The sequence below is a fragment of the Amphiura filiformis genome, chromosome 16 (assembly GCF_039555335.1).
Source record: "Amphiura filiformis chromosome 16, Afil_fr2py, whole genome shotgun sequence".
NCBI classification, from domain to species: Eukaryota; Metazoa; Echinodermata; class Ophiuroidea; order Amphilepidida; family Amphiuridae; genus Amphiura; species Amphiura filiformis.
Window position 1 is genome coordinate 20,168,493 of NC_092643.1, and position 13,021 is coordinate 20,181,513.

The 13,021-nt window shown below is 41.7% G+C and overlaps 1 protein-coding gene across 1 annotated transcript; it reads right to left on the bottom strand.

The window, feature by feature from the left end:
- Window positions 1-300: 300 nt before the first annotated feature.
- Window positions 301-7,191, bottom strand: LOC140136521 (uncharacterized). The gene is made up of 2 exons (XM_072158229.1): window positions 4,241-7,191; window positions 301-674 (listed from the first exon to the last, which is right to left on the bottom strand). Exons 1-2 carry the CDS (start codon window positions 7,173-7,175, stop codon window positions 310-312), a joined length of 3,300 nt encoding a protein of 1,099 aa, XP_072014330.1. The 5' UTR covers window positions 7,176-7,191; the 3' UTR covers window positions 301-309.
- Between the last annotated feature and the right edge of the window lie 5,830 nt (window positions 7,192-13,021).

The window sequence follows — 13,021 nt, forward strand, 5'->3', positions numbered from 1 at the left end:
GGGTATGATAGTTTAATAAAGTCCATTACCATCGTGTAAAAAAACAGAATTAAAAAAAATATTGAGGGTGTCCTCCTCAGCAAATGTTACAATATGGCTTTAAGCAGGGTTCATTACCTAACACTTCATAAGGTCATTTCACTTACAAAGATGTATATGTGTAGTAACAACATGTGAAAATTACAAAAGCTTACTTATGCTTAAGACTCTAGTTTGTCAGGCAAGTAAATGTTCCTGTTGGGCTAGTAATCCAGGCACTATTGGCTACCTGCCCGAATGGCTAGTGACAAAATAAGTCCCGATCACACATTACTTTTCTCTTGACCCACAACCACCACTAAAGTCCTTTCTCCAAGATGTATTCAAAGATGTAACACTAATGATGACTGGTAATACTTGCTTTTGCCCAGTATCCATCTCATCATCAGTTGCATTTTCAACATGGCCGCCATCATCTGCGCTTACGCTGCTTATGCTTGGTTTAGAAGTAGGCCTATTAGAGTCATTTGTGATACTATCTCCAGGTCTGAAAATGTCACTCTCATGTTGTACATATCTGGGCACACCATTTCTTTCTTGTGCATCACTTTGTACACTGTATTGTTCTTGTGCGCAAGTCTCATTCAGCAATGCATTCTGGGAGGTGATACCAGCAACTGGATTCCGAGCTTGTTCTGCATCAAAATTAAACAAGAGGGGGAAAATAGAATTCATTGGAATCAAATCAACAGAATGATTGAGTGTTATTCAGATTTACAAATAGAGTCCAACCAGTTTTATCCAGACCTTTTTTATATGGATCTCAGTTATCTGGCTGTGTGATAGGAATTTCCCCCGGAATTCCCGTATGGGGGTACTTAGTGGAAAGGTGAGTACAGGGATGTGTGGCATTAAAGTCATCCTATAGTGCGGGGGCACCAACCATAATGGGGGTTGTACTGGGACTAATTTTTTGACAATATTCTTATGGGATTTTCTAAATTTTCAAATCAATTGGGGCCACATGCCCCCGATGCCCCAATGATGCAACACCCCTGATGAGGTGGTGCATTTTCAGGCATTTTGGTATAACTTAGCTGGGCTATTCCCACTTGGTCCAATCCCATTTGGTCCAATCCCACTTAGTCCAATCCCATTTGGTCCAAATCCCACTTTGTCCAGACCCAGTTAGTCCAATCTCACTTAGTCCATGTCCCACTTGGGCCATGTCCCACTTAGTCCATGTCCCACTTAGCCATGTCCCACTTAGGTCATTCCCACTAGGGCCATGTCCCACTTAGGCCATGTCCCACTTAGGCCATGTCCCACTAGGTCCATGTCCCACTAGGGCCGTGTCCCACTTAGGCCTTGTCCCACTAGGTCCATGTCCCACTAGGTCCATGTCCCACTAGGGCCATGTCCCACTTAGGCCATGTCCCACTAGGGCCATGTCCCACTTGGGCCATGTCCCACTAGGTCCATGTCCCACTTGGGCCATGTCCCACTAGGGCCATGTCCCACTTGATCCATATCCCACTAGGGCCATGTCCCACTATGGTTATAATATTTGTTTTTGGTCATTTTCAGTACTTGTTTTAGTTTTCATACTAGGGCCTATAGTTGTAAGGGGGGGGGTGGGAGCTGATGCAAAAAGTGGGTCCTAAATATTTTAATCCGTCTGTAGAGGCTCATTAAAAAATCACCAAAATATTTTCTCGCAGAACATGAGTTTACACTATATTTTCTATGGGGTTGACATACATTTTTCATGGCCAAAAGGGGCCCCTGAAAATAATTTTAGGTCCCCTAACAAGTGTTTGTGAACGGAAAGATAGTCAATGTCTGTCTAAGTTCTTCTGTTCTTTGGTATAGGATCACAGTCGTCTAAGTATATCCAGTAATTGAGAATATAATGTAAGATTGGATAAAGTTGCACTAAGAGTGGGTCCCATGCATGACCATGCCATTTTTTTTTTTAAAAGGTGTTGTATTCAAGAACGAGACTAAAAGATTTCTAAATTGTTCAGTTGGTGGTTTGTTAAAACATGTTATTAACCTGGAGTTTTCAAAGGCTTTGCATGCTATACCTATTGCTTCAGATTAATAATGTTTCAGTAGGCCTATAATATAGCTGTGCCAACTATTATTTCTAGTGAGATATTAGAGTGGGACTGGTTTGTTAGCCTCTAGTTTGTTTATGATGTCAGAAGCATCGTTCACATAATTATATAGATTGTTTTGAGGTTATAAGTTTTAAGAAATAGTCATAACATGTGGATATTTTGGATGTATGTCCATTATGACTAATAATTAGTAGGCTTATATAATAGGATGTGCATGGAAGAGTAAGTTATCTGGAGGTGGTTTATGGACTTCTGGTAAAAGGCATGTGTAGTTTGTTATATATGGGTCAAGAAAGGCCCATCTTCCTTGATATATTTGGAGTTGTACATATATCTACGAGTGTGTTATGTACATGTTGAGCTTTGTCATGCATTTTTTGGGGGTTTTGATGACTATATCGTGGATGTTATAGAGTTTATTGTAAAGAGCATTTCTTTCTTTTGTTGCAAGATTTGGTTGTGGTCATGTGAATCTTAGATGACAAATTTCATTTTTGGTTTTCAGAGTCTAATGGTAGGGGCCTACCCTTTTTGATTTGAGTCTGAAAGGAGCAATTTTGTTTTTGTTTTTAGGCAACGAAAAAAAAACCCTGTTCTATGGGCCCGACCGACCCAGAGTTTGAACAAATTGGGAAAAAATGTTACCTGTACAAATGAATGTCGACCCAAATTTCTGAAATTTCAGGAACAAAAGTTTTTATTTGTATTTTCTCAAATTGCAAATTATTTACAAATTTTGGTGATTTTTTGGGTCATTAAAAAAAAAGAAGAAAAAAAAAGGCCGACCGACGTAGAACAGGGTATGTTTTTTTCGTCAACTTATCGTGCATGATAGAAAATACTCTAATTTTTCTTGCAAAATTGGTGTGTGACGATGTGCGTTCACACAATTTGCAAACCTTAAATGGTCTATATAATATAATGCAAACTATGCAAATTACATAGGCCTATGATAAAATGCCACTTTCAGTATGATTATGCACATAATTATTATACAAGCCAAAGATCATCATTTATGGGTCATTTCTGTTCATAGTCTCCGGCATTATGTTGGCAAACAATCCCTTCTTCTCCTTCAGTCTCCATCTCCTTCCTTTGTCCTACTGATTCCTTCTCTTTTCCTTCCTCTGTCTATTCTTCACCCTTTTCATCCACCTTATTCTGCTCCTTCTACATCATCTCATTTTTTTCCTTTCTGTTCTTCTAAACCTTTTCATCTTTTTATGTACATCTAGGCCTATGTACGGGTCCCAATGGGATATGGCCTAAGTGGGACATGGCCTAAGTGGGACATGGCCTAAGTGGGACATGGCCCTAGTGGGACATGGCCAAAGTGGGACATGGACCTAGTGGGACATGGCCCTAGTGGGACATGGACCTAGTGGGACATGGCCCTAGTGGGACATGGACCTAGTGGGACATGGCCCTAGTGGGACATGGACCTAGTGGGACATGGACTAAGTGGGACATGGCCCTAGTGGGACATGGACCAAGTGGGACATGGCCCTAGTGGGACATGGACCAAGTGGGACATGGCCCTAGTGGGATTGGCCAAAGTGGGATTGGACCAAATGGGATTGGACCAAGTGGGAACTGGACCAAGTGGGAATGGACCAAGTGGGATTGGACCAATTGGGATTGGACGAAGTGGGATTGGACCAAATGGGATTGGACCAAGTGGGAATAATCCGTTTTGAAGTTCAAGTCAGAAAACTGGTTCAGAGATGGGGTGTTTTTTTCCTTAAAATTGTCTGAAAAATACCGATTCTTCATTGGTTTTTTTTCAAAATATTTAGGGACGAAATCAAAACTCGACCGGCGGTTGACCGCTAGTTCCGTCCACGTGCTATTGTTCTAAACAATGGTAACCGGACGGAACCGGAAGTTAACCGCTGGTCGAGTTTTGATTTCATCCCTTAGGCTATGTGTTTGGAATTCCAGCCGCATAACTCTACGTAAAATCCAAAAGCAAGTACCCCCTGGAGTAAAATCTTTCAAAGTAAGCAAAACATTACCTTTGACACCAAATATGAAGCTGCAACCCCCTAAATACACAGACATTTGCCTTTGTATTACTATGACCATTTTAACCCCCCATGGAATTGATTAAAGAATACATTTATCAAGTTGGAACTCACCAGTTCTTGATGATACAATGTCTGGTCCATGTTCAAATTGTTGTTGGTAAAGCGCCTCTCTTCTACCTGTCCATTGTGGTGGCATATGATGAAATGGATGCAATCCCTGATGGTCTCTACCACTGGAATATGGACTGAAACGAACCACAGGAAGATACCCTCTAGATGTACGTCTTTGGCCCTCATTGGTGTGATGACTACGCACATCCAGCATGGAGTACTGTGAAGACCTGGACTCTCGGGATGCTCTCGGGTATCTGGTGTGATCAGCCACTGAAGGATGTCCTGTGGATGTACTTCTTTGGCACTTATTGCAGTGTTGACTACGCATATCCAGCATGGAGAACTGTGAAGGCCTGGTCTCTTGGACCTCTCTCAGGTATCTGGTGGGATCAGCCACTGAAGGATGTCCTGTGGATGTACTTCTTTGGTCCTCTTGCAAGAATCTGGTGGGATCAGCCATTGAAGGATGGCCCGCTGGTATATTGCTTTGGCTCTCATTGGAATATTGAGTAGGGTGATTCTCCAAGTGGTACTGTGAAAACCTACTCTCTTGGATCTCACTGGGGTATCTATCCCGATTGTAAACCATACGGTATCCTGGGGAGACCGTATCTGGCTTCACACATGGGGAAGGATTCGTATTGTACTCTGGAGAGGTAGGCAGTATTCTTAGATCTACTGATGATTTATACTTCCTGGAAGACTGTATACCATGGAATGCTTCTTGCCTAGACAATGTATGACTGGAAAGACTGGATTGATAAGGAGTAGTGACTGTGCTTTGTGCTGGGTTCCAAACTGTATTAAATCCACCATCACCACTGTTTCTACTATGACCTGCTCTTAGTTCCTGAGATTCCTCATATGCGAATGAGGTGTTTCTACCAGCTACAGAGCAAGTGTGGCTCAATGCAATCTGTACGTGATCCCAGTGATGAAGACATACAGGGCAGACAACTTGTTGAGTTGATGGGTCTATCTCCAAGTACGAGCACTTCTTGTGAGATCTTTGGATGTGGTCAACCATCAGGGGAAGCTGGAATGACTTAAATCCACACGACGAGCAATGGTAAAACTCTGCATCTGAATTTAGTGGACGACATGCTCTCTTCCCATATGCGCTTGGATTGCAGGGTGTAGCCCCATTGCTTCCAACAGTTTGCCATTGACACATATGAAAGAAATGGCAGAGGTCAAACAAACTGCCCGGATGAAGTCGATTAATGTGATCTACCATGGTCTGTATGTTCATCGAGGAGAACATACAATGACAGCATCTGAATGGGGTCTCACCGCTGTGATGTTCTCGCATGTGGCTCATCACTTCTTTAGTGGAGTCTTTCTCTACGCTACACACTGGACATTGAATAATTTGTTCTTCCCATATTAGTTTCTCACCAGCACTTGGTGCATAGACAAAGTCAACTGATAGTTTTGATGTGGATGATGGTTGAGAGTTATTTCCTTTGGATGAGAGCAGATCCGACTGATGGGATGCATTTACAACTTGATCTGAGCTTTCTCTCACTTCTGTTCTTCTATACAACCATGCGTCAGTGAAACAAGCCTCGTTGGCTGGTGGCACACTCTGCCTAGTCAACTCACTCATAGGTGAATTTTGAATCATGTTGTTAGGCAGCCCTTCACCACTGGACCCATTAGCACAGCAAATCATTACAGTGTCTTGCTTATCTTTCACCACTTGCTGAAGTGATGGCTCTTCCATACTTTGATTTAAGTTTGATTTTGAACATGATACTTGGTTCAACATGTTGGGCAATTCTGCTGTTCCAGTTGGTTCTTCAATTACACTACTAGATTGTCCATGTGGAATCCGTCCTGTTCTGTCAGTACTTTCTGGTGTATGCCTGTCTTCAGACTCTTCCACATTAGTACAGTCATTGCTACATGCTTCCTTATCTCTAATAGTGGTGCCAGTGCTTAATGCACCTGCTTCATGGCTTTGATGGAAACAATCTCTTAAACCAGCTATGGAGGAATCAATGGAAGCATCACATTCTCTTGGACTCATTGGTTCTAACTTGACATAAGTGCTCTCTACATCAGCTACTTGTATACCTGCATCAGAGTTCTTCTCACTGTCAGTAATTACTTGCATTCCATTCTTGAAGGAGTCAGTATATGTCATCACATTTGAATCTGTTACCAGGCAGTGTTGCTCATGTTGGCCAAGCTCTTCATTTGTTACAATCTTGAATGATACACCATTATGAACATCAGGCATATCTTCAGAGTTGTTCATATCTGTTCTATTACCAACCGGACCCCCAGAGTCATTAAGGTTTGTTCTGGTATCAACCAGGCCATCAATAAGTTCTCCTTCATCATTTTCAGCTAATAGCATCTTTTTTATTTGTTGCAAATTGATTTCTTTTACACCACTAGCACAGTCCTTATAAACGTTGATCTCTTCTCTTAGGTGGACACCATCTTTTAAACCAGGTATGGAGGAATCCATGGAAGCATTATATTCTCTGGGACTCCTTGGTTCTACCTTGATATGATCATAAGTAATATCTACACTGGTTACTTGCATACCTGCACCTGATTTCTTCATTCCAATGTCAGCAACTACTTGCATTTCATTCTTAAAGTACTCATCGTCAGTGTCAGCGTCTTCAGAATCTCTGTGCATGGCATCAACTACTTGCATTTCATTCTTGAAGTAATCATCATCAGTGTCAGTGTCTTCAGAATCTCTGTGCAAGGCATCATCATCTTCATCACTTTTCTCATCCAACATTCCTGTCTTCTCCTGCTGGTTGCTTTCTGTAGTATCTGAAGTGTCGTAGTTTGTCAAAGGTGAAACCTTTCTAATGTCCAGATCTAAGCTATGTATGGAAGTTTCATTTTCAACAGACAGTTTGGAATATTTAATGACATCTGCAACTACATGTATTTCTGATGTCATGTTTTCATTCCCTTAATTGAATCATCCACCTTTTCTAGCATTGCCACTTTTGCATGAGATGTCCCATGTCTTAATAAAGGGCTTGCGTCTACTGCATCAGATACCTCATGGTTTATCAAATTGCTTGCTTTTACTCCATCAGAAGTCCCATGGCTTATCAAAGGGCTTGCTTCTACTGCACCAGATGTCCCATGGCTTATCAAAGGGCTTGCTTCTACTGCATCAGATGTCCCATGGCTTATCAAAGGGCTTGCTTTTACTGCATCAGATGTCCCATGTTTTGACAAAGGTCTTGCTTCTACTGCATAAGATGCCCTGTGGCTTATCAAAGGGCTTGCTTCTACTGCATCAGATGTCCCATGGCTTATCAAAGGGCTTGCTTCTACTGCATAAGATGTCCCATGGCTTATCAAAGGGCTTGCTTTTATTGCATCAGATGTCCCATGTTTTGACAAAGGTCTTGCTTCTACTGCATAAGATGCCCTGTGGCTTATCAAAGGGCTTGCTTCTACTGCATCAGATGTCCCATGGCTTATCAAAAGGCTTGCTTCTACTGCATCAGATGTCCCATGGCTTATCAAAGGGCTTGCTTTTATTGCATCAGATGTCCCATGTTTTGACAAAGGTCTTGCTTCTACTGCATAAGATGCCCTGTGGCTTATCAAAGGGCTTGCTTCTACTGCATCAGATGTCCCATGGCTTATCAAAAGGCTTGCTTCTACTGCATCAGATGTCCCATGGCTTATCAAAGGGCTTCCTTCTACTGCATCAGATGTCTCATGGCTTATCAAAGGGCTTGCTTCTACTGCATCAGATGTCCCGTGGCATATCAAAGGGCTTGTTTCTACACTATCAGAGGTCCCATGGCTTATCAAAGGGTTTGCTTCTACTGCATCAGATGTCCCTTGGCTAATCAAAAGGCTTGCTTCTACTGCATCAGATGTCACAGGGCTAATCAAAAGGCTTGCTTCTACTGCATCAGATGTCCCAGGGCTAATCAAAAGGCTTGCTTCTACTGCATCAGATGTCCCAGGGCTTATCAAAGGGCTTGCTTCTACTACATCAGATGCCCCACGGCTTATCAAAGGGCTTGCGTTTACTGCATCAGATGTCCCATGGCTTATCAATTGGCTTGTTTCTACTGCATCAGATGTCCCATGGCTTATCAAAGGGCTTGCTTCTACTGCATCAGATGTCCCATGGCTTATCAAACGGCTTGCTTTTACTACTTCAGATGTCCCATGGCTTATCAAAGGGCTTGCTTCTACTTCATCAGATGTCCCATGACTTATCAAAGGGCTTGCTTCTACTACATCAGATGTCCCGTGGCTTATCAAAGGTCTTGCTTCTACTGCATCAGATGTCCCATGGCTTATCAAAGGGCTTGTTTCTACTGCATCAGATGTCCCATGGCTTATCAATAGGCTTGCTTCTACTGCATCAGATGTCTCATGGCTTATGAAAGGGCTTGCTTCTACTACATCAGATGCCCCATGGCTTATGAAAGGGCTTGCTTCTACAAAATCTGATGTCCCAAAACGGATCAAAGGGCTAATTGCTTCTACTGCATCAGATATGCAGTGGCTTATTGAAGGGCTTGCTCTATCAGATGTCTCATGGCTTATCAAAGGGCTTGGTTCTACTGCATCAGATGTCCCATGGCTTATCAAAGGGCTTGTCTCTCCTACATCAGATGCCCCATAGCTTATCAAAGGGCTTGCTTCTACTGCATCAGATGTCTCATGGCTTATCAAAGGGCTTGCTTCTACTGTATCAGATGTCCCATGGCTTATTAAAGGGCTTGCTTCTACTGCATCAGATGTCCCATGGCTTATCAAAGGGCTTGCTTCTACTGCATCAAATGTCCCATGACTTATCAAAGGGCTTGCTCCTACTGCATCAGATGCCCCATGGCTTATCAAATGGCTTGCTTCTACTGCATCAGAAGTCCCATGGCTTATCAAAGAGCTTGCCTCTACCGCATCAGATGTCCCTTGACTTATCAAAGGGCTTGGTTCTACTGCATCAGAAGTCCCATGGCTTATCAAATGGCTTGCTTCTACTGCACTCGTATTTGCATTGACAGTCTTTCTCTTCTCAACTTCTGAAGAATCTCCCTTCGTGATACTTTGCCTAATTTTATGCTGAGTTTTTTGCTTTTTTACTTGATGTTTGTCTCCAACAATATCAGCATCTGCATTTTGAGTTTTTCTCTTAGCATTGTGTACACCACTGTTAGACTTTCTCATGTCAACCTCTAGAGAATCTCCCATTATAACACTATGCCTAGTTTCACTCAGAGTTCTCTGCTTCTTCACTGCAGCAAAGTCTCCACCAGTACTACTCTCTTCAGTTCCAGTCCTTCTCTTACGTCCTCTTGCATAATTCTGTGTTTTCCCCATTTTCATTTCAACAAAGTCTCCATCAGTTTGACTCCTTTTCTTTTCACTTTCATACAATCTCCATTACATAATCCACCAGTGGTTAATCCATGACAACTGAAACACCAGCTCAGTCCTTGACCTCGTAACTTTTTGGTTTTTGCAGATTGGTTCTTACTCAACTTAATTAATGCTGTTCGTTTAGCATCGCAATTTTTCTCAACATGTTTTTGGGAAAACCTCTTTGCCTTTCCACATTTCACTTTGGTGTCAAAACCTCCTGCTTTTCCTCCACCGTCAGAATAAATCGCTCTCTCATTTTTGTCATATGGCTCTTCTGGAATTTTACAATCATTGTGAGATCTATCTGGATTCATTTTGCAGAACCATTCATCCGCTTCAGTAACTTCACTAACATTGCAATCAGCTTGAAGTTTCCTCCATTTTGAGCACAAATCACATTGAACCCAACTTGTCTGTGGATTATTCATGCTTTTTGATTCTTTCTTCTTGTTTGCACTTGATGCTTTGTTGACGTTGACCACTACTTCTTTGTGGACAGAATCTGCATCATCACTTTCGGTATCTGTGAAATCATACTCATCCCTTCCTCCATTTCTACAGATTTTTGTTTTCTGTTCTAAAAGATGTGATTTCTGCATGGAGGAGTTCAAGCTAACTATTTGCTGGTCTTGCAATTCTTTCTTGCTTTCTTGTTTCTTTGTCATGTTGGCTTTCATCTGCATGTCCACATTTCTCTCATCATTATCACTGGCAGCAAACAAGACATCACAACTTGGATGAGTTTGATCCTTAAATCCTCCGGAGCTTGATGTTGAAGTACTACTTCTATCTTTTGCTTGACTCCAATCTTTTATAACCAAATAACCCGCAGCAAGTTCATCGTCATCGTTTGGTTCAAACTCATCTGATGGAAACATGCTATCATCATCAGGAGTAGCATCTTGTGTTGTCATTTCATTCAAATTGATTTCCTTGATATTTGGCATTGGAGCTGCTACTTCCCTCTCCGTGTAGAAACACTTGCTGATAGCATCCTCTAGGTGCATCTTCCAGATGTGAGTTGCCATTTGGTTCCGTTGACTTGTACCTTTGCTGCACAATCTACACTTGAATGGGAGTTCACCAGTGTGAATTCTAATGTGGATTTTCAGAATCTGTCTATTTTTTGATGTTTTCAAGCAGTAGGGACACTGGAAGAGCCGACTTCTAACATCTCGTTTCAAGTTCAACTTCTGCTCTATTTCTCCACATTGGAATGTAAAGAGCTTGGATACAGATGAGCTAGCTCCCCAATGCTGGCTGCCTATGTGGTTTACAACATCTGTGGACTTTGTACTCTTAAAATCACATGATTGGCAACTATACATCCCTTGACTTCCTTCTTCAACTTCGTATGTGGCTCCCTTGTCAAAATCAGCATTGTTTATTTTGTCTGGAGTAGACCGATTGTTGATTAATGCATCACCATCATCTACTTGTGGTCCGTCAGTTGATACTTGACTGGTATCTTCATGCAAACTTCTATTCTGAGATTTATCTTGCTCATTGTACATACATTGGTCGATGGCTGCAGTACCATGCATCTTCCATATATGTTGAGCTATTGTCTGCTGCCGTTTTTTCTTGTAACCGCACATACTACACTGATATGGAAGCTCACTGGTATGAGCTCTAATATGGAATTGCATGTCAATTTTCCTGCGTGATGTTTTCAAGCAGTAGGGACACTTGAAGAGCTGACTTCTAACATCTTGTTTCAAGTTCAACTGCTGCTCTATTTCTCCACACTGGAATGTAAAGAACTTGGATATGGCTGAGCTAGTTCCCCAATGCTTGCTGTGTACATGCTTTACAACATCTGTGGACTTTGCACTCTTGAAATCACACAATTGACAACAATGCATCCCTTGATTTCCTGCTTCAACTTCCAATCCGTCACCCATGGCTCCTTTGTCAATGTCAACATCATTGTTTGACTTACTCGGATCACCATTGTTTATTTTGTCTGGAGTAGGTTGACTGTTGAATGCATCACCATCATCTACTCCTGGTCCTTTAGTTGATACTTCCTTTATATCTTCAGGCAGACTCAAGCCATCCTGAGTGGAAGTGTCATTCATATCAGATTCAGTAGTCTGCATTACAACCAATTTATCTTGCTCTTTGTACATACACTGATTGATGGCTGCAGCACCATGCATCTTCCATATATGCCGAGCCATTATATGATGCCATTTTTTCTTGCAACCACACATACTACACTGATATGGAAGCTCACCACTATGAACTCTAATATGGAATTTCATATCAAGTTTCCTGCTTGATGTTTTCAAGCAGTAGGGACACTTGAAGAGCCGACTTCTAGCATCTCGTTTCAAGTTCATCTTCTGCTCTATTTCTCCGCATTGGAATGTAAAGAGTTTGGATACGGATGAGATAGTTCCCCAATGCTGGCTGCATATGTGGTTCACAACATCTGTGGATTTTGCACTCTTGAAATCACACAATTGACAACTATGCATCCCTTGAATTTCTGCTTCAACTTCCAATCTGTCACCCATGGCTCCTTTGTCAATGTCAGCATCATTGTTTGACATATTCGGATCACCACTGTTTATTTTCTCTGGAGTAGGTTGACTGTTAAATGCATTACCATCATCTAATCCGAGTCCTTCCGTTGATACTTGATTTGAATCGTCAGGCAGAGTTGCATCCCGAGTGGAAGCGTCATTCACATCAGATTCAGTAGTCTGCATATGACAGTAGTCTGCATTATCACTGACAGTAGATAAGACATAACAACTTTCCTCTTTCAAACTTGGATGAGTTTGATCCTCAAATCCTCTGGAGCTTCTATCATTGTTAGTCTCCTTATAGAAATACTTGCTGACAGCATCCTCTAAGTGTATCTTCCAGATGTGAGTTACCATTTGGTTCTTATGACTTGCGCCTCTGGTGCACAATCTACACTTGAATGGGAGTTCACCAGTGTGAATCCTGATATGGGTTTTCAGATGATGTTTGCTTTTCATTGTTTTTGAGCAGTAGGGACACTTAAAAAGCTGACTTCTAGCATCTCGTTTCAAGTTCATCTTCTGTTCCATTCCTCCACATTCAAATGTAAAGAGCTTGGATATGTATGAGCTATTTCCCCAATGCTGAATGCATATATGGTTTTCAACATCTGTGGACTTCGTAGTCTTAAAATCACACGATTTACAACTATACATTCCTTGATTTCCTGCGTCAACTTCGTACCTGGCTCCTTTGTCAATGTCAGCATCATTAGTTGACTTACTTGGATAACCAGTGTTTATTTTCTCTAGAGTAGGTTGACTGTTGAATGCATCACCATCATCTAAAAAGCGTCCTTTAGTTGATTCTTGACTGGTATCTTCATGCAGACTTCTATTCTGAGATTTATCTTGCGCATTGTATATA